Genomic DNA, 18,680 nt, shown 5'->3' with positions numbered 1-18,680 from the left:
AGGGTTATAGCATATGACTAGTAAACGAAAAGCTACCTGATCGGATCCCTGGAGCTAGAAAAGTGAAACATCTGTTGTTCTGGCCCAAATTGCTCCGTAGGTCACTGGGAATGTCAATATGTTCTCAGTAAATTTACCTGGCTATATATATTTAAAAAAAATAACTAGGCAAGTAAATGCAAGCATTCAAGTTTGAGAGGCTTAGGTTGATGGTTACTCCTGATAAGGCAGTTATAAACAAATAACTGATAACGGATAAGGTGAGAGAAGATAGGGTGGAGCCAACCTGGCATATGCTTGACTGGTAAGACCTGTTGTTGTTATTCACGTGATTTGGACCGAAAGCTTGTTTGATGGTGTCAGCTAGTAACTCACCCAGAATATCAGCTGACCAGGGCATTGTGGGGATATTCATCTGTCTGCCTTAAGCCATTGAAAAAACATCCGTGTTAGCCCTTTGAAGGATATGTTTTCTGTGTTTGTGTGTGTGCATTTGTGTGGGTCTCAGAAGGTGCATGGTGTGTTTGCATTTATTGTACACATTTCTGCTCTGGTTTATTCTAGTTTCGGTCATCCTTCACATTTTGTTGTTTGTCAGCGTTTTGTGGATCCAGAAATAACTGAGATGGTTCAGCGTGGTTTATCAATGGTCATACACTTGTCATGTCTTGTCAGGATGGAGAAAACCCAACAGTATATACTTTACTTATCCCATATTCATTACTGGTCCAAAAACGCACAGGTGTCTTTCACTGAAGGTCATCGGCATGAGCTGGCAGTCCCAAATAGTGTATCTGAGCAACCCACAGTTGAAAATGCAACAGAACCAAAACACAGCTGGACCAAAACACAACTGGACCAAAACACAACTGGACCAAAACATAACTGCAAGCCGGAGCTGTTCCTGCTATCCTATCCCACCCACACAGTGGCAAAAGCACACACATGTTGCGTGCAGTCAAGCGCGTACAAACACAGTAATTAGTGTGTGTTTGTAAGTGCAAGCAAGCCAGTCTGCCCGTGTGTGTGCGTGCGTGCGTGTGTGTTGTGTAAACAGAGATCTGACACATTCCGTGGTCTGTCAACACTGTCCCTCAGCGCCAGCATCCGTGCACCTGTCTCGTGAACACACATTCACACGCGCAGGATCATTCTGTAGGCATGTCGAAATGAAGCTGTCAGAAACAGCCTGAAGTCTGTTATTAACACATAGAAACAGTCACATACGGTACGAATGTGGAGACTGAGCCAACAAACAAACTTTACTAAAAACTGACATCACAACAAAATTTTTTTTATGAAGTTATCATTTAGAGAATGAGACAGGTGAGGTTTAAGGACTCTTCCTCCACTCCATTGGCACCACAGAACACAGAGGCCCGAGGCGTCGTCTTGCTTGGCACAGGACAGATTTTTTTCGACTGCCCTGGCTACAGTAACTAGGAGCTGGAACACAAAAGATCCGCAGGTGACCACCATCAGGGGATTAGTTCAGGAGGACTTTAATTGAACACATGTTTGTACCACTTGGGGCCGAGACAAAAAGACAGAGATTACAAAGAAGGATCGCCAGGTTATCTACTTTTGAAAAGTGATCGTTCTGAATTTACGAGGTCAGTGTAAAAGGACAGAGCATATGTCGGATTCATTAACTTTTTTTGGGGGGGCGGGGGGGGTCAAACAACATTTTAGTGACCATCTCATAAATACTAGCAACGTGAGAATCAACCATATGGTTGGAGTTAAAAACATGTACAGTATATTAACAGTGATCACTAAGATCATTGTATTATTGGTGATTGTAAGAGCTTACTAATGATAAAACCAGACTATGCTGAGACTGTGTGGCCGACGTGGAGGACTGCTTATCCGTGAAGGGGAACCCTATCTGGCTGGAGGATTAGGTCCCACACAACATTGTTAATAACTTAATGTGTCTGTGCATGGGGCCCCACGCCTGTCTAGACAAGCGAGCCTCTGATCCATCAAAACAAGTAGGCCAGACCTCACTGTAAGAAAACCCTGAAAAGTAGCAGGTACCCTTTTCTGACTGGGAGTTGGAAACGGGGTGACTGTTTCTCTAGATGATGGAGTTAACCTTATCTCTATAAGAAAGGACATAATGGCATTTCATTAAAAGTCCTTGCGTTGCCTATATTTCAATTTATTGGCCGTTTACCAGCCCTTCACCCTTCCACACTGTGGGTCACCCTCCGTATTTGTCTCCCGCTCTTCACTCACGGAGTTGCCCCCCAAAGTGAGATATCCTTTGATGTTGGATGTGGCCCCCTCTTAAGTTATTTCTCCACGGCACTGTAATGAGCAGTTAGAGAAGTCAAGAGGGAAAAGGACATTAGCTTGAAGTTAAACAACACTTTACAGGGGACTACTCTACCAATGTCAACAAACCCTGACTTTATCCCAGTTCAAAGGAGTTCACCATCTTTCTGCAAATGAAGGCAGACAGTGTTTAAGCGTGATATGTGTTCGGAGAATACTGCAGAGCAGTCTATAAAGCAGCAAAAAACTGAAATTGACAGAACAGAACCTCTTGACATTTCCTATGAGATTTAAGGCCATCATTTCTCACTGATTTCATGCCATATACTTTTACACGTTCTGGAAAATGTATTTAGGCATTTTGTAAGGCAAGCCTCCACGGCAAGGCTTGAAGAATTGGTCGGCGATGTCCGTCGCACTTCGGCCCTACCAGCTGTCCTGTTATGTGTGGAAACCTCAGTCTCTGTCGTGTGCATTTCAATCCATTTCCAGGGTTCTTAACATTGGTGCCTGTGACGCCTGGCCTTGACACAACCAGCATTCCCTGCATGTGGCTTCATCACAAAAAGCACTGGTTGTGAATAAACAAAAAAAGGAGAACCAAACCCAGGCCAAGTAATGTATGTCTGTTAGTGTTTTCCAACCCTCTACAATATGGCAGGCAGTTGGGGAGCCAGTAAATTCACCTGTATGGTTCCAATCTGTTGAGATCAAAGGGAAGACCCTTATAAAGTCCTCAGCCCACTCATCAGGACCCCCTTGTAATCCTCTTACGGCTACAGCACAAACCTTAACTCTTTTGACGAGGCCTGATCCATCCACAGATCTATCATGGCAGACCTCATCTTTTGTCTCTAAGGACTCGATTCCGTCCTCTCTAAAAGGTCAGGCATAGATTATTATTGTTGAGCAACACAGTAAGATTATTTCACCACTGTTGTGGTGTTGTAATGAGATGTTTCATCTGAAGGTGAAACGTTTCACTCCCTAGATCACTGCAGTTTTGAAATCAGTCTCCCGAAAATATTAACAGAATGCTCCACTGATTGTGATTGATTGTGATTGATTGTGATTGCTATGATCAGCTTGTTTTTCTCAAACAATACTGTGATGTCTGCATTGCACCTGTAAGACACGCATGGTATTGATGAATGGTGACAAAAATTACACCCATAATGGGATACAGGTATAAAAGTTGAGATAGCTAGCTCAATGTATGAGACATGTATCCTCAACAAAACATATCAAAAGCACTTGATGAAATGTCTAGGAAAAGGTCAACATTCCTTCCCGAAATGGGGTTTTACCACAAACAGAGACAATGTAATCTGAGCGAATGGGTAAATGCAGGATCTACTGTATTACAAAGGAGAGGATGGCCAATACACAACCATAATAACACCGTCTAGAACCCCCCCACACCCCCACACCCCACACACACACACACCCCCACACACATTAAACTCTAGATGTTTCTTGTAAAACATTGTCTTCAACATCGTCGTCCAGGTGCCCTGGTCTCAATAACCTGTTACACCAGCAGATAGTACAACAGGTGAGGTGGGCCGGACATGTCCACTGTCTAAAGGGACAAGTTAACAACGGGATGGAGATGTCTTTACTGGGAGAGAACTGAGAAGGCACAAACACTTGGTTTTAAGGGCCCATAACCAACCATTTTTTAGAAAGGCCTTTAACAAACATTTGGCTCACTTTTCATTTTTGATTCATCCCACATTTATAAATATTTGTATAGTTGTTAAATGTACTGTATATATATATATAAATATTGTGGAGATATGTCCAGCAATTGCATGCCAGTGTTTTATGAGAAATTAGATTAGTCCCTCAAAATATTCAAGTATGAAATGTGTTCACTTTAGATTTCACTAATAACTAGACAATGGTATAAATGTGGGTTACACACAGTATACAAAAACTTTTTAAATGGTTTGTTATGGAGTGGTGCCAGTGTCAGACTGGTCTGCTGAGGAGAGAATGATTTCAGCTGGCTGTATGAGAGGACATACTGTAAACCATGAAAACCTTTTCATGTTTTATTACAGTGAAGACTAAAACATGTATAACCCAAGGTATGAATGCTCTTTAGTACATTAAATTGTACAGGAAATTCAAATAGTTTACATTGTGGAAAGCATAACCTCTGTTTTAGGTAGCCTCTTAAGCTCAACAATAAAACGATGTCAGTCAAGCATGACCGGCCAAACAGTGACAGACACTGTAGAGAGTGAGACTTGTGTATTACTGAGAGACAGCTGCTGTGGCAGAGACTGGTGGAACATGGGGGTGGGTGTGGGGGGTTACAGTGATTGACCCGGGGGGGGGGGGGGCTTCCTTCCCCATTGTCCTTCTAATGGATGAGCTGTTAATTGGACATGATCATCCATCTGTGATGTGCTTGTGTGATCATTAGTAATGTCCAGATTATATATTCATAGTGTCCTTCACTAATACTGTGAAATATTTGTCACCTTTCGGACATAAATCCGAAGCAGGTGAACATCAGGGCCCGACAATATTTTTTTCCAGAGGGATCTTTTTGAGGAGAAAGCTACAATTTTATGGAGGAAGAGAACAGTAAAATCACTCTGCTTCCGTCTCATCACAACATGTCAACACCAACACAACACCAGATTTAACTGTACAATAAACACCAGTAATCAGCTAAGCAGACTCAAACGGGAGGATGTGCATGTGTGCTTTGCTGGAAATGAACAATGGTTACGTTGAGGTAAGACGGACAGACAGACAGACAGGCTGCCGCCTGTCTCCCTCATCCTGTAATGGCCATGTGTCTTCAGTGAGCTTTCCTGTTGTTGCATGCTGGTTTTCACAATCACTGGGCGAGGATGACTGGGTCCACGTGGTAACAGAAATAATCAGAAAATATTTGAAGCCCTGATAGATTTCTTATATAAAATTAAATAATTTCAGAACCATCTATCACGGAAGAGACCACGGCATGAATAAGTGAATTAGCACAGCTTTGGGTGGACATCGTTAGGCGAGATGTGATGCTTCCGACAACAGCGTGCCTTGGCCAGACCTGAATGTGCTCGGCTCATGGCTCTCCGGGCTCATCCTCCCTGGGGTACAAAGCTCCTCTTCACAGCTTCCTCTATCCCGTCCATTGTGAGAGACGGGAGCTACTGGGCACACAGCCCCCCATGCCCGTTACGGACCTAAATGCATCTCCTGTCATTGGCCGTGACCAGTGCCAGTTCAGCTGGATGCATTCAGGTGCTTGGATCCTGCAAAATAATATTCAGAAAGAAAAACGCAAACTTGAATTGCTATACATAATCTGACAGAACGGCATGTTGCTTTAAACCGGTTCTTCTCACAAAAATAAACTATGAAGTATTTACATGGTAACATGTTGAGTTATTCAGGTGATCCAGCATGGCCAGGAGTTGTCGATATGAGAAGCCTGGGCTTCAGGGGCTGTCTTAGATGAGTGATGTCCACTCAGTAATAATTACAGTGTAGCATGTATCAGGTTATATGACATTTCAGGATGTTCCTCTGCCTGTCTCTCCATACCTCACCCTGTAGACCTCAAGCAATACCATTAAAACATTTGATAGCTCCTTCCATTTGAATGCACATATCAATGGGGTCCATTGCTGCACAAATATAACAGAACAAAGCCGCCTCAGTGATTACTTGGTGTGATTCTGTTGCTCTGTCTACACCTCCTTCCTGTCATACCCCCCATCCCACATAGAGGCTCCCAGGGCCAGTATAGACAACCAATCCACCACCCCTCTACAAACACACACACACACACACACGTTCATGGCAGGTGCAGAGCCTGGCTGGGCTATAGAGCAAATAAGGAACTGGTGCTGGTCATGATCAAGAGATGCGTAGCTGTTTTTAAAAGGTTGCAATTGTGTATAGAGTTGTCGTTCAATAAAATAATTACACCTTCACCAATTTTACTTTCAGCAGGAACATTTGCTTTTGATGAAGCCATCTGTTTCATCTTCTCTCAGGAGCTGCCATCTACTGGCTGAAAAAAGGTAACACAGCCGTTTGCATTTACTTACTTTGGTCAGCAGGTGGCAGCTTCTTAATGTGAGGTTCAAACCATTTCAACCAATCCACTTTAACACTGCTAAAGCGTTTTCCTAACGAGGCCTAACACCAGCCCATTTTATATTCTCCCAAGAACTGCTTGTTATTAGCCAGATAATGGATTGGTGACTTAACGGATTGTGTTGAGTTGGTTTTGTCAGTTGTCTCAAATTGATTGAGATAAGGTATTGGTTACAAAATAATATAGCAAATAAAAAGGCTAATCCATAGACCATAGTCCCAAAATTATAGAATTATGCTTTAAAGCTCAACATCCACTTTCATCAATAAGGATAATGTACATGGTTATTAGATGGAATTAAAAATCAACTTTGACAGCATGCTCCAATATAAAATCAGTTTAGGGCCCCCCACCACTAGCATGATAGTCCACTACGGTGTCATGAGGCACAATAAATTAAATTATCTTTTCTAACAGATAAATGTGCAGACAGGATGTGTGTGTGGTGAATTAAATCTCTGTAATCATGTGTGAAACTATGTGTCTATGATTTTGTGTATTTTACTTATAGGTATACCATTTTTTTACATTTAGTGTTAACTTGCAATTCTGCTTGTAATACTTGGTACTCGGCATCAAGTGGGGTCCTTCCCAAATGCTTGGTTTGCGTGTGAAGAAACAACGCCCCTGGTTACAGACCAGGGAAAGTGATTAATGTGTCACTTTGGGAGCTTAACCCCTGAGTGTATGCTATGCTTTGTGACCTAATTTAAATTATTATTATTCACATTAGCCTGCATTTAAAAGGGCACTGTGTAGAATCCTGCTTCTAAGGTTTACAAGACTGAATTTAAATAAAAACACCTCCTCGATCCTTACCAAACAAGACCAGAATGACGTTAGCTAGACCAGAGTGTTTGAGGGTGGGAAGGATAGTACTGTGAGTGTCTAAAGCGAGTATGAGCAGATTACAAGTCCTTGAAAACTGACAGATGGACTGGCGAGAAAGTTTAAATAGGGGACAGTTTAAATAGGGGACAGTTTAAATAGGGGACAGAGTATAAAAAGGGGACAGTTTAAATAGGGGACAGTTTAAATAGGGGACAGAGTTTAAATAGGGGACAGTTTAAATAGGAGACAGTTTAAATAGGGGACAGAGTTTAAAAAGGCACAGAATAAGTATAAATAAGTAGAGAAATAATAATATTTGACAGAATTTTATTTCTGATAGTAGCATAGTGAAAATCATACATATGGCCTGATGAACAGCACAAATTTGCCTTTTCAGTTTTTATTTACTGAATAAAGTAAAGGAATTGACAAGATTATTTTTTTTGGTCAAATATATTTTAACATCATCATATAATATCTAACAAGTGTTCTACTGTTTTAAGTCACGTTAGAGTGTATCCTTTATCCAACACATAGCAACAAAAGTAAATAATACAAATGTTCATACTCACTAATCCGAAGATAAACCCTGACCCCAACCATACTGTTAACAACATACCTAATCCTGACCTTAAATTAAGACCAAAAGGCAATTTTATTTCTCAAAGCTTGACTAAATGTGGAATTTCACCATTCTTTAGGCAGTACAGCCTGAGAGGCAGGGCCAGCCCTAGCCCTGGACCTCTAGAGGAGAGGGGGCCCCAAATAAAATGTTGCTTAGGTGCCAATAAAAGGCTAGGGTCGGCACTGCTGAGGGGTATGTTATATTGACTACATTCCACTGCAATATGGGGTTCCTGGATGAAGCTCTTATCCATGGTATTTTGACCAAATACCAGAAAAACCTAAGGGGCCTTATTGCAGATACAAACTGGTAATCATTTGATTAGTAAACAAATATTTTTTACCCAAACATACTTAGACAAGACACAACACAGAATGTTGAAAAACAAATCTTAGAAGAGTTTTATGGTCCATATGCCAAAAACCTTGACGTGCCTTATTGCTCTTATAAAGCAGTGTCCAATGCAATTACTATCCTAACAATTATTTAATGCGTCATACCAGTGGTGGATTTCAGCCAATCAGCATTCAGAGTTTCAACCATCCTGTTTATAATGTCTGATAGACTGCAGTTTTCAGCCAGTCACCCTCCAGAACCCAAACTAACCCGTTAAAAATGCAATATAAGGTTTCAGCATTATTTGAGGAGCGTATTCTTCCCAGCAGTGGTCATAAATTGTTTTGTAATTTTTTTTATAATATTTTAATATATATTTTTCAATATTTGTGATTTATTAATTCACACCATTTCAATGAGCTTCTTCTACTGCCCATAACCATAAGCTACAAAACTTTCAGGACACATTTTACATTCAAGACTTAAAGCAGATAGCCTTATTCAGAGAAGCTTACAGTAGTGAGTGCATACATATTTTCACAACTTTTACTTCCTCATGGTAATTGATCCCATGACCTTGGTGTCATAATTATCATGCCTCACAATTTAGCTTGTTGGGAATATAATGTCAATCAACTTAAGAATTACAAATAAGATTATTCCAGATCATCTTTAACAGTTAACTAGTTAATATGCTGCATAAGTGAAAGTATAATTTCATAAATGTAAAAACAACCATCTCCCACCTTATATTGAGCCTTCAACCCTACAGGTCTTCATCGCTGACTACACTGATTTAATGCATTTTATGAGCCCATGACAACTCTCCAAATTATTTTGGGGTCAGTTATCCTACAGTATCCGTTCCGTCTGCAGTGAAAGTAGTATCCAATTTGATGAGGTTAATTGTTTGCATTTCCTGCCTGAGCTTTGGTGCGTGAAGGCTTTTTGCGATTGTGATGTGGGGGGCAGGTAGGGGGTAGAGGTCCAGATGGTTGAGGGTACTTAAATGTCGGAGAGGAGAGAAAGTCTGGATCCTTGAGGAGAAGACCACTGTTATCCCGGGAAGTGCTTAAGGTCTCTGATTTGGAGCGAGGCCCGAGGACGATGGTGGGACATGTCTTGGGGTTGAGAGTTGTCATGGTTCGACTCAGAACTCGGGTTTTACCGTGGCCTAGTAAGGGTGTTACTGGAAACCTTTTCTTTTTGTCAAAACTTCTTGTATCTGACTGCTCTGCTTGATATATTCTCTGAAATATACTGTGGGAATATGTTTGTTTGTTTTTCGCCTTGGACTCCAGACCCTTCAAAGCCTTGTTTGTGTAGGCTTGCATTTCTGTTCGCAGTTGGGCTATTTGCTCTTTAAACTCATCCCTCAGAGCATCTTTACTGGCTTCCAACTCCTGTTGAAAAACTGCCATAAGTTCCTCCTTTCTGACATTTTTCTCACCTGCACACTCCAAAATCTCTGCATCTGTCTTCCTGGCGTCATTGGGGTCGTTCACCGTCACCATCTCCAGCTCTCTGCTTCTGACCATCTGAACGAGTTCCAGAATGCCATTCCTTGGGATGCTGGTGCCCCCCTGTGATGTGACCTGCTTACGCACCTGCTGGAAAACAGACTGCATCTTTGCCTGAGCTGTCCTCTCTGCAGGGATGCAGGCTTCCTCACTGAGACTGACGGAATTAATCAGGATAGAGATGGGTTGAGAAACGTCAGGAGAATCCCCTGCATCCCGCTCTCCTGGTGTCCTTGCAACCGATGTCTGCTGTGGTTTATCTGCAGGTAACTCACTCATTGTTAACCTTTAAGTCAGAGCTTAGTCCGTGCTGCTCGATCTCTTGTAATGAACTGATAGAACAATCTGTAAAATGTGTACTGTTCTGGTGGCTCTAGGACAAGGAGGGTCTTAATTACCTCAGGTGTTGCTTATTTCCCTTCAGAGAACTGGATGTCATGGGAATACATTGTATGCTGCCTCATATTCAGTTATATGAACTCACAGGCCTTAGTGTTTAAAGTGGACAGTCATGCTTGTCTTTTCTAATAGTTTTTCGAGGCACAGTGTTAATTACAGCATTTCTAACATTGAAATTGATTAAATATTCTGTGTAATATTAAATACCCAATCGTCTCATTCGATCAAAACATCAAAATATGTTGCCTGAGTTGAACACATTTTTATTATGTATTTCTATATGTTGTTAAATATTGTGTGTCAATTAGACTATAGTAGAACGTTTGTTCCTTTTTCTGATCAGTTGACTGAAAATATTGAATATTGAAGAAACAGCGGGCCTTTATTTGGATTTACAGAATGTAAGGAGTAACCCTATACCACCCTGGCAATGACACAATTGTGTAAGCAGCACCATCTTCATGCATTATTTCTAATTGCATCTCTTGACAGTAAAAGGTCTCCTGGTAATAGTGAGAAAAACAAACCCCATCAGGGACAGTTGCAGAGGGAGGGTGTCAAATGCTCATTAGTGTCTGTAGTAGTGCGAATAGGCCCAAAGGAGAATTGATAGAACAATATCTGGTCTCCAAACAGTGTCTGTGTTCTACAGAATCTCTGGGAACATTGTGTTACATTTGAGTTTGCATAGGACAGCCTTGCATGGGATAATGTTTTATTTGTGGGTAGGTCAGTGGGTATAAAGATTCTGTGCTGAAAGGAATTTACATTTTTATGAAATGCATTGTTTTCATTGATGTTCTTAATCCTATTCCAAAAATAATTCATGTGCCACTTGTTATGATTGTCCATGACGTAGAAAATCGATAGAAGTTGGACAGTTCATTGGACAGTTCATTGGACAGTTCATTTTAGATATTTGTTCTGATAAATTACTGTTAGGACTAACATTTGGGATTGTGTTAAAACAGAAAAAAACTTGGTAACTGGGTAAGTTTAGGCATCACCTCTGACTGGTTAAGGTACAGGCTTAGGCAAGTGATTGTCTAGCACAATATACACTCACCTAAAGGATTATTAGGAACACCTGTTCAATTTCTCATTAATGCAATTATCTAATCAACCAATCACATGGCAGTTGCTTCAATGCATTTACGGGTGTGGTCCTGGTCAAGACAATCTCCTGGACTCCAAACTGAATGTCAGAATGGGAAAGCAATTTTGAGTGTGGCATGGTTGTTGGTGCCAGACGGGCCGGTCTGAGTATTTCACAATCTGCTCAGTTACTGGGATTTTCATGCACAAGCATTTCTAGGGTTTACAAAGAATGGTGTGAAAAGGGAAAAACATCCAGTATGCGGCAGTCCTGTGGGCGAAAATGCCTTGTTGATGCTAGAGGTCAGAGGAGAAAGGGCCGACTGATTCAAGCTGATAGAAGAGCAACTTTGACTGAAATAACCACTCGTTACAACCGAGGTATGCAGCAAAGCATTTGTGAAGCCACAACACGCAAAACCTTTAGGCGGATGGGCTACAACAGCAGAAGACCCCACAGGGTACCACTCATCTCCATTACAAATAGGAAAAAGAGGCTACAATCTGCACAAGCTCACCAAAATTGGACAGTTGAAGACTGGAATTTGGCATAAACAGAATGAGAACATGGATCCATCATGCCTTGTTACCACTGTGCAGGCTGGTGGTGGTGGTGTAATGGTGTGGGGGATGTTTTCTTGGCACACTTTAGGCCCCTTAGTGCCAATTGGGCATTGTTTAAATGCCACAACCTACCTGAGCATTGTTTCTGACCATGTCCATCTTTTTATGACCACCATGTACCCATCCTCTGATGGCTACTTCCAGCAGGATAATGCACCATGTCACAAAGCTCGAATCATTTCAAATTGGTTTCTTGAACATGACAATGAGTTCACTGTACTGAAATGGCCCCCACAGTCACCAGATCTCAACCCAATAGAGCATCTTTGGGATGTGGTGGAACGGGAGCTTCGTGCCCTGGATGTGCATCCCACAAATCTCCATCAACTGCAAGAAGCTATCCTATCAATATGGGCCAACATTTCTAAAGAATGCTTTCAGCACCTTGTTGAATCAATGCCACGTAGAATTAAGGCAGTTCTGAAGGCAAAAGGGGGTCAAACACAGTATTAGTATGGTGTTCCTAATAATCCTTTAGGTGAGTGTAGTTCACATATTCATTCAGACTGGTTAAAGTAAGGGCAAACATTTGGGATTAAGTTAAATCCAAAAAACACCCATCCACCAACCTTGTTAAAAATTCACTAGCAAGCCCACATTGAAGAAATAAGTTACATGGAGGAATAAACCTTTAATAATCCAAATCTAGGAAGCAATTAATAACTCAGTTGGCGTCTGTTTCTGCAGAGGATTAGAAAAATCAAACTTTTTGTCGAATGTCATTTTCACTGCTAAATGAATGTGTTGTAATACACATACAGTACACACAAGTTTGACTATCCAGGTAAGGAGTTGCAATTTACTATCATTACACAAACAATTTTACTTAACCCCTAAACTTAATTATCAGCCTAATTCCAACGCTAACACTGAACTTAGCCCAAGTCAGATAAAGCTTCTTCTTAAAGTGAGGACCAGACAAATGTCCTCATTTTGCAAGTTTTTCTTTTACAATGTAAGTAAGGTTCTTCAGTCAGGAACACATAAACAGACATGGAGATAGACCCAGACTCGTCAAAAAATTTATAAAATTAAAAAAAAATAAAAGTCTGTACTGTTCTGATCACTAATCACTTGGGGACCATTAGAAACATTGGTTCAGAGTAGAAATGCATTTTTAATGTCACCTTTGGTTGCTTCTCTCTGACCCTGTACATGCTTCACAACGATCAGCCAATAGGAAACCTGCATGACTGAACCTCCTCTCAAAACTAAATACAAACATATGGCCTTAGTCTAGAAATCATAAACAATCCTTATGATCAGGCCTCTGTGTAGAAATCATAATCAGTCCTTACGATCAGTCCAATCATAATTTATGTCATTCTGCATACGTTTTCTTTAAATATTCAATGGATGAATTTAGGTTCTAAAATAACTTTTCATTTGTACGATTAGGGAACTACGATTAGGAGTAAGTTTTTGTCTTCAAAGCTGGACAGCTGCTGCTTAGGCAGACGCAAACATGAAACAAATGTACGTATACGACAAATAGGTTGTGATCAGACCTACTAAAAACATCCCGCATTTACCCTGTAATTATGTATCCTAAAGTTTCACTATTCTCTTGCTCTCTCTATCTTTCTCACTCTCTTTTTTCTCTCTCATCCTCCTCGTTCTCCTCCTCCTCAACAACACCGTGGGGCGTGGAACTTTAAATTTCATTCTGAACGTTAAAATGCTCGAATATATCGTACAACGTTTCTTTTCAGTTCAAACGCCAAACGCGCAAGATGGTAAGAGAACATTTAGCATATCCTATATATATTCGAAAAGCATGTTATTATTAATTATTTCTCTTTATATATATGTATATATGTGTGTGTGTGTGTATATATATATATATATATATATTACAATGTAAGTAAGACACAACAGATAAAATATGTCTTTTGTGTCATTTCCTAATTGCAATTTAACACTATATTGAGAGTGACAATTCAATGTTTTGTATCTATTTAGACTACATACACAGACAAAGGTGAAAAGGTGAGTTCTTCAATGAAAACAATTTCAATTAACATTTAATGAACACACAATTATAAACATGTATGACAGGTAACTCGTTAGAAGTATTAGTAAAACGTTGGGTGTCTTAAACGCTAACTTACATTAAAATATGCAATATTTTTCTCTTCCATCTCAAAGTTTCTTGTTACCATTCTTATTAGTAGTATGCAAGGCTGAGCTATGCTAAGCGTACACTCACGTATTACATAATTATGGTTTTGTTCGAAGCACGACAATGCCAAGTTCATCTGTTTCGACCACATCACATTCTGGGTTGGAAATGCCAAACAGGTATGAGGATCATCCAAAATTGCTGTTTTAGATTGAATCTTTATACATTTTATCCAGAACTTCAAAGTTAAAGGAGTATTTACTGAGGGGATGGCTATTGGTTCCCTTAAGGGGTGGGGGCAATATGCATGAAACCTCATAAGAGACCCCACAATTCTTGCTCTAATTTGATCCAGAAGCGGGAGCTTTTCACCTTCATTACCAGAAGGTGGCGCTCCCACTCCACCAGTTCTTTATTCTACAATACTCCCAAAACCGTTCATACGGTTTTGACAGTACGCATATTGCGTTGTTTGTTTTTGTTTTTGAGTGGCCATTGTGTATTATTATAATTTACGATTTTGCTTCTATTTCAATAGGCCGCATCTTACTATTGTAACAAGCTTGGATTTGAACCGTTGGCCTACCAGGGTTTAGAGACTGGCTGTCGTGATGTGGTGTCACATGTGGTCAAACAAGGCAAGGTGAGTAGAGAAGCAGCATAATGAATGCATAATGGCACATTCTGTATAATAGCGAGGAGAAAACTTACAGTGGCAGATGTTCCTTGATTGGTCGCCATATACCTTTTTGGTTCTTTATCTCTCACAGATTATTTATGTATTTGTCTCAGCCCTCAATCCTGGAAACAAAGGTACAGTATGACACAAAAACACCAACTTGCATTTGGTTAAATATGATGACAAGAATGGTCACTGACTAGGGTGGTACTTCACTCATTCCGGTCTGTGTACTTTTTTTGTCCATCTCCTTTGTTCAGAAATGGGAGAGCATTTGGTCAAGCATGGGGATGGAGCTAAGGACATTGCATTCACTGTGGAGAACTGTGATAACCTTGTGCAGGTGTGAAAGCAGCCCTACCATTTTAACCAGTACACAAGTCATTTTAGTAGCAAGCTGGGTTGAAAATATACATTTCAGTTGCAGTCATTTTCTTTGCTTTGTTGAAGAGATGCATTGCCGTGGGTGGATGATTGTAATTCTTCCTGGATCTTTTTCACGTGGGCATACATTTAAAAAAAAACGATTTTACTCTGTAGAAAGCCAGAGAGCGTGGTGCCATCATAGTGAAAGAGCCTTATGTACTGGAAGACAAAAATGGCTGGGTAAAATTAGCTGTTCTCCAGACGGTAAGTGAATTAATATCTAGTGTAACTCAGTTCAAATAAAGTAGTTTTATAGCACGCTCCTGATTTTGTATTGTATCATTGTAGTATGGGGACACCACACACACATTTGTGGAGAGGACAGCCTACAATGGGTTATTTCTCCCAGGTTTCCGTCCTCCTCTTCACAGGGACCCTCTTTTGGCCAAGCTGTGAGTATGAGAAGTTTTGGCCAGTGTTTAGAGTGGCAGGGTTACAGTGATCATTTCAGTTAAGCAGTTTGGCCCAGTGTTTATTGATGCAGGGTTGCAGTGATCATTTCAGTTAAGGAGTTTTGCCCAGTGTTTATAAATGCAGGGTTACAGGGATCATTTCAGTTAAGCAGTTTTGCCCAGTGTTTATAAATGCAGGGTTACAGGGATCATTTCAGTTAAGCAGTTTTGCCCAGAGTTTATAAATGCAGGGTTACAGGGATCATTTCAGTTAAGCAGTTTGGCCCAGTGTTTATTGATGCAGGGTTACAGGGATCATTTCAGTTAAGCAGTTTTCAGTGCGTATCTATTGTTACAGACCCAGTGGATTGCTGGACTTCATTGACCATGTTGTAGGGAACCAGCCGGACGATGAAATGGTGCCTGTGGTGGAATGGTAAGGCATTTTCTCTTTTTGGTATCGGTATGTAATATCACATACCTTGGTCTTTACACATACCTTGGTCTTTACATTAAATCCATTAAGATCCAGGAAAAAGTTCCACCACACGCAATTTGCTGTATAAAAACATCAACAACCTACAGCCAACACTTAATTTTACATTTTCTAGAATGTTCTCAGTCCAGCGCAAGATAATTCTAATTTACTTAACATTTTAACATTCATCTGTGGGCACACAGATGAATGGAATGGGGGAGGTTTCTGTATTATATAACCAAGGCTGGTTTGGCATAAGCCAGATCTAGAATGACTTAGCAGATTTGTAGTTGCTCCTGGTATTCCCAACATCTGGTGTCTGTTAGAGCTCCACCAATCAGCTCTGAAATAAAAAAAACTGGAATGTTGCCCAGAGTGGGAGTGAGATGGGCCAGGTTAGAAGGCTCTGGCCTTGATAGGTGATAGTAGTGTCTCATCCATCACCCAGTGGTCCCGGAGTAGTGGGTTCTGTTTCCATAGGTACCAGAAGAACCTGCTCTTCCACCGCTTCTGGTCAGTAGATGACAAGCAGCTGCAGACAGACTTTAGTGCACTTCGCTCCATTGTTGTGGCCAATTACGAAGAGACAGTGAAAATGCCCATTAATGAGCCAGCCATGGGAAAACGCAAGTCCCAGATCCAGGCAAGTCATAACCATGTAATTCAATATATCGCATAGTAATTAGAATGGTGTGGTGTATACCAACGTACCAAGACACATTTGTGACTGACAAATTCAGTGCTTCGCCTTAGAGACCCACCATTACAAAAAGCCAAATGTAGGTCCTGTACTTTGTTTGACTCACTGGTATCAACAGGAGTATGTGGAGTACTATGGTGGACCAGGAGTCCAGCACATCGCCATGAACACCTCAGACATCATCACCTCGGTGAGTGTTTTCAAACGGGCTAACAGCAAAACTCAACCTGGACACGTTTACATACACGTCCATGGAATATGAAAGTCTGAAGGTGATGGTGTATTGTCCCGGTTGTAGATCCGTCACCTGAAGGAGCGCGGCATGGAGTTCATGTGTGTGCCAGATACCTACTACCAGATGCTGAAAAAGAAACTCCAACACTCCCAGGTCAGGGTCACTGAGGACCTGGACATCCTAGAGGTCAGAGACATAACCCTACGATTTAGCGTATTTAAATTATTCAAATACCTGATTGTTAATTGTATAGTAACAATCATTACAATTAGATCATTTGAACCTCCATGTTAGGTTCCTAAGCTATTCAGCATGATAATGCCCTTTTGTGTTCTGTTGTTTTGTTAGGAGCTGAAGATCTTAGTGGATTTTGATGACAATGGCTACCTGCTCCAGATCTTCACCAAACCTGTTCAGGACCGTCCCACTGTGTTCCTGGAGGTCATTCAGAGACATAACCATCAGGTGAGAGTGGAACATCAGGTTTCACATTTACAATATTTAATAATGGCAACCTTCAATGGGATCTACATTTACATTATTTAATAATGGCAACCTTCAATGGGATCTACATTTACATTATTTAATAATGGCAACCTTCAATGGGATCTACATTTACATTATTTAATAATGGCAACCTTCAATGGGATCTACATTTACACTATTTCCTAATGGCAACCTTCAATGGGATCTACATTTACAGTATTTCCTAATGGCAACCTTCAATGGACTCTACATTTACACTATTTCACAATGGCAAACTTCAATGGAATCTACATTTACACTATTTCACAATGGAAACCATCATGTACATTTACACTGACAACTGTGCATAATTATGTCTCTTTGCTCTTCCTAGGGCTTTGGTGCAGGAAACTTCAAGGCACTTTTCGAGGCCATCGAGGCAGACCAGAATGCTAGAGGGAACTTAACTATCCTGTCCCCTAACGGAGAATCTAACCATATTTGAAGTAAACCCCTTGATTTATGTAATGTTCATCTTTTAAGTTTTACATTTTCATTTTTCAATATTTAAAATAATTTGTTAAACTTTTTGGTAAGAAATTTCAATCAGAGAACCAGAACAATGTTTAATTACTTTGAATGATGAAGTGCTGCTCTGTGTACACACCCAACAAACTGAAATAATGGTGGGCATGTCTTGTGAAGTCAAATTGTGAATTATATAGAAATGCTTAAAGAAACATGCACAAACTTATTTGATGACAAATTAAAATGTGTTTTAAGGTAAAACAAAATTTTTGCCTTGTGGCTGGTAAAAAAAAAAATGGTGTAAAAAGGAACAGCAACATTGTGAGATTTGAGACAACTTGGTGTTTAAATCTACTACTAACTAGAGTTGGATGACATTATAGAAAATAACTATGTAGTCTTAGCTTAATTTTGTCTTATTTGTTTTATCTCTCTAAAAGACATCCATATTCAAGTGAAAGGTGAGAAAACAATACTGACACCCAATAACCAGATTACGGTATGACTCAGTAAGACATACAATAACCACAGTACTGTATATGACTTAATGAGTCATACTATAACCACAGTACTGTATATGACTTAATGAGTCATACTATGACCACAGTACTGTATATGACTTAATAAGACACTATCACAACGCACAAACTGTCAGTTTACTACTGTATCATTTCTTATAGCTGAAAAGCCATTTTTACACATTCCTCACCACTTTAACTCATATTTCTTTTTATAACCTTCTTTATTTTGGTTACTTTCAGCATTTATTTCTAAGAGCATTTAATAAAAAATACAACTGCCTTGTGAGTCCTTTGTCTTTCA

At 40.3% G+C, this 18,680-nt stretch overlaps 1 protein-coding gene across 1 annotated transcript; it reads left to right on the top strand.

Annotated features, from left to right (window-relative positions):
• The first annotated feature begins 13,451 nt into the window (after positions 1-13,451).
• Positions 13,452-18,658, top strand: hpdb (4-hydroxyphenylpyruvate dioxygenase b). The gene is made up of 14 exons (XM_010895093.4): positions 13,452-13,569; positions 13,796-13,822; positions 14,072-14,134; positions 14,494-14,598; positions 14,726-14,768; positions 14,895-14,977; positions 15,175-15,264; positions 15,349-15,452; positions 15,811-15,888; positions 16,411-16,573; positions 16,749-16,820; positions 16,929-17,051; positions 17,214-17,330; positions 17,725-18,658. Exons 1-14 carry the CDS (start codon positions 13,567-13,569, stop codon positions 17,833-17,835), a joined length of 1,182 nt encoding a protein of 393 aa, XP_010893395.2. The 5' UTR covers positions 13,452-13,566; the 3' UTR covers positions 17,836-18,658.
• The last annotated feature ends 22 nt before the right edge of the window (positions 18,659-18,680 follow it).

This window comes from Esox lucius, chromosome 13 (assembly GCF_011004845.1).
Source record: "Esox lucius isolate fEsoLuc1 chromosome 13, fEsoLuc1.pri, whole genome shotgun sequence".
NCBI lineage: Eukaryota > Metazoa > Chordata > Actinopteri > Esociformes > Esocidae > Esox > Esox lucius.
This window is presented reverse-complemented; position numbering and strand designations above follow the sequence as displayed.

Excerpts from the sequence above, each read along its gene's own strand:
- hpdb (XM_010895093.4), top strand. Across the intron at positions 14,599-14,725 it reads ATGTGGTCAAACAAGGCAAG|ATTATTTATGTATTTGTCTC; the intron begins GTGAGTAGAGAA and ends TATCTCTCACAG. Across the intron at positions 17,052-17,213 it reads AGGACCTGGACATCCTAGAG|GAGCTGAAGATCTTAGTGGA; the intron begins GTCAGAGACATA and ends TTGTTTTGTTAG.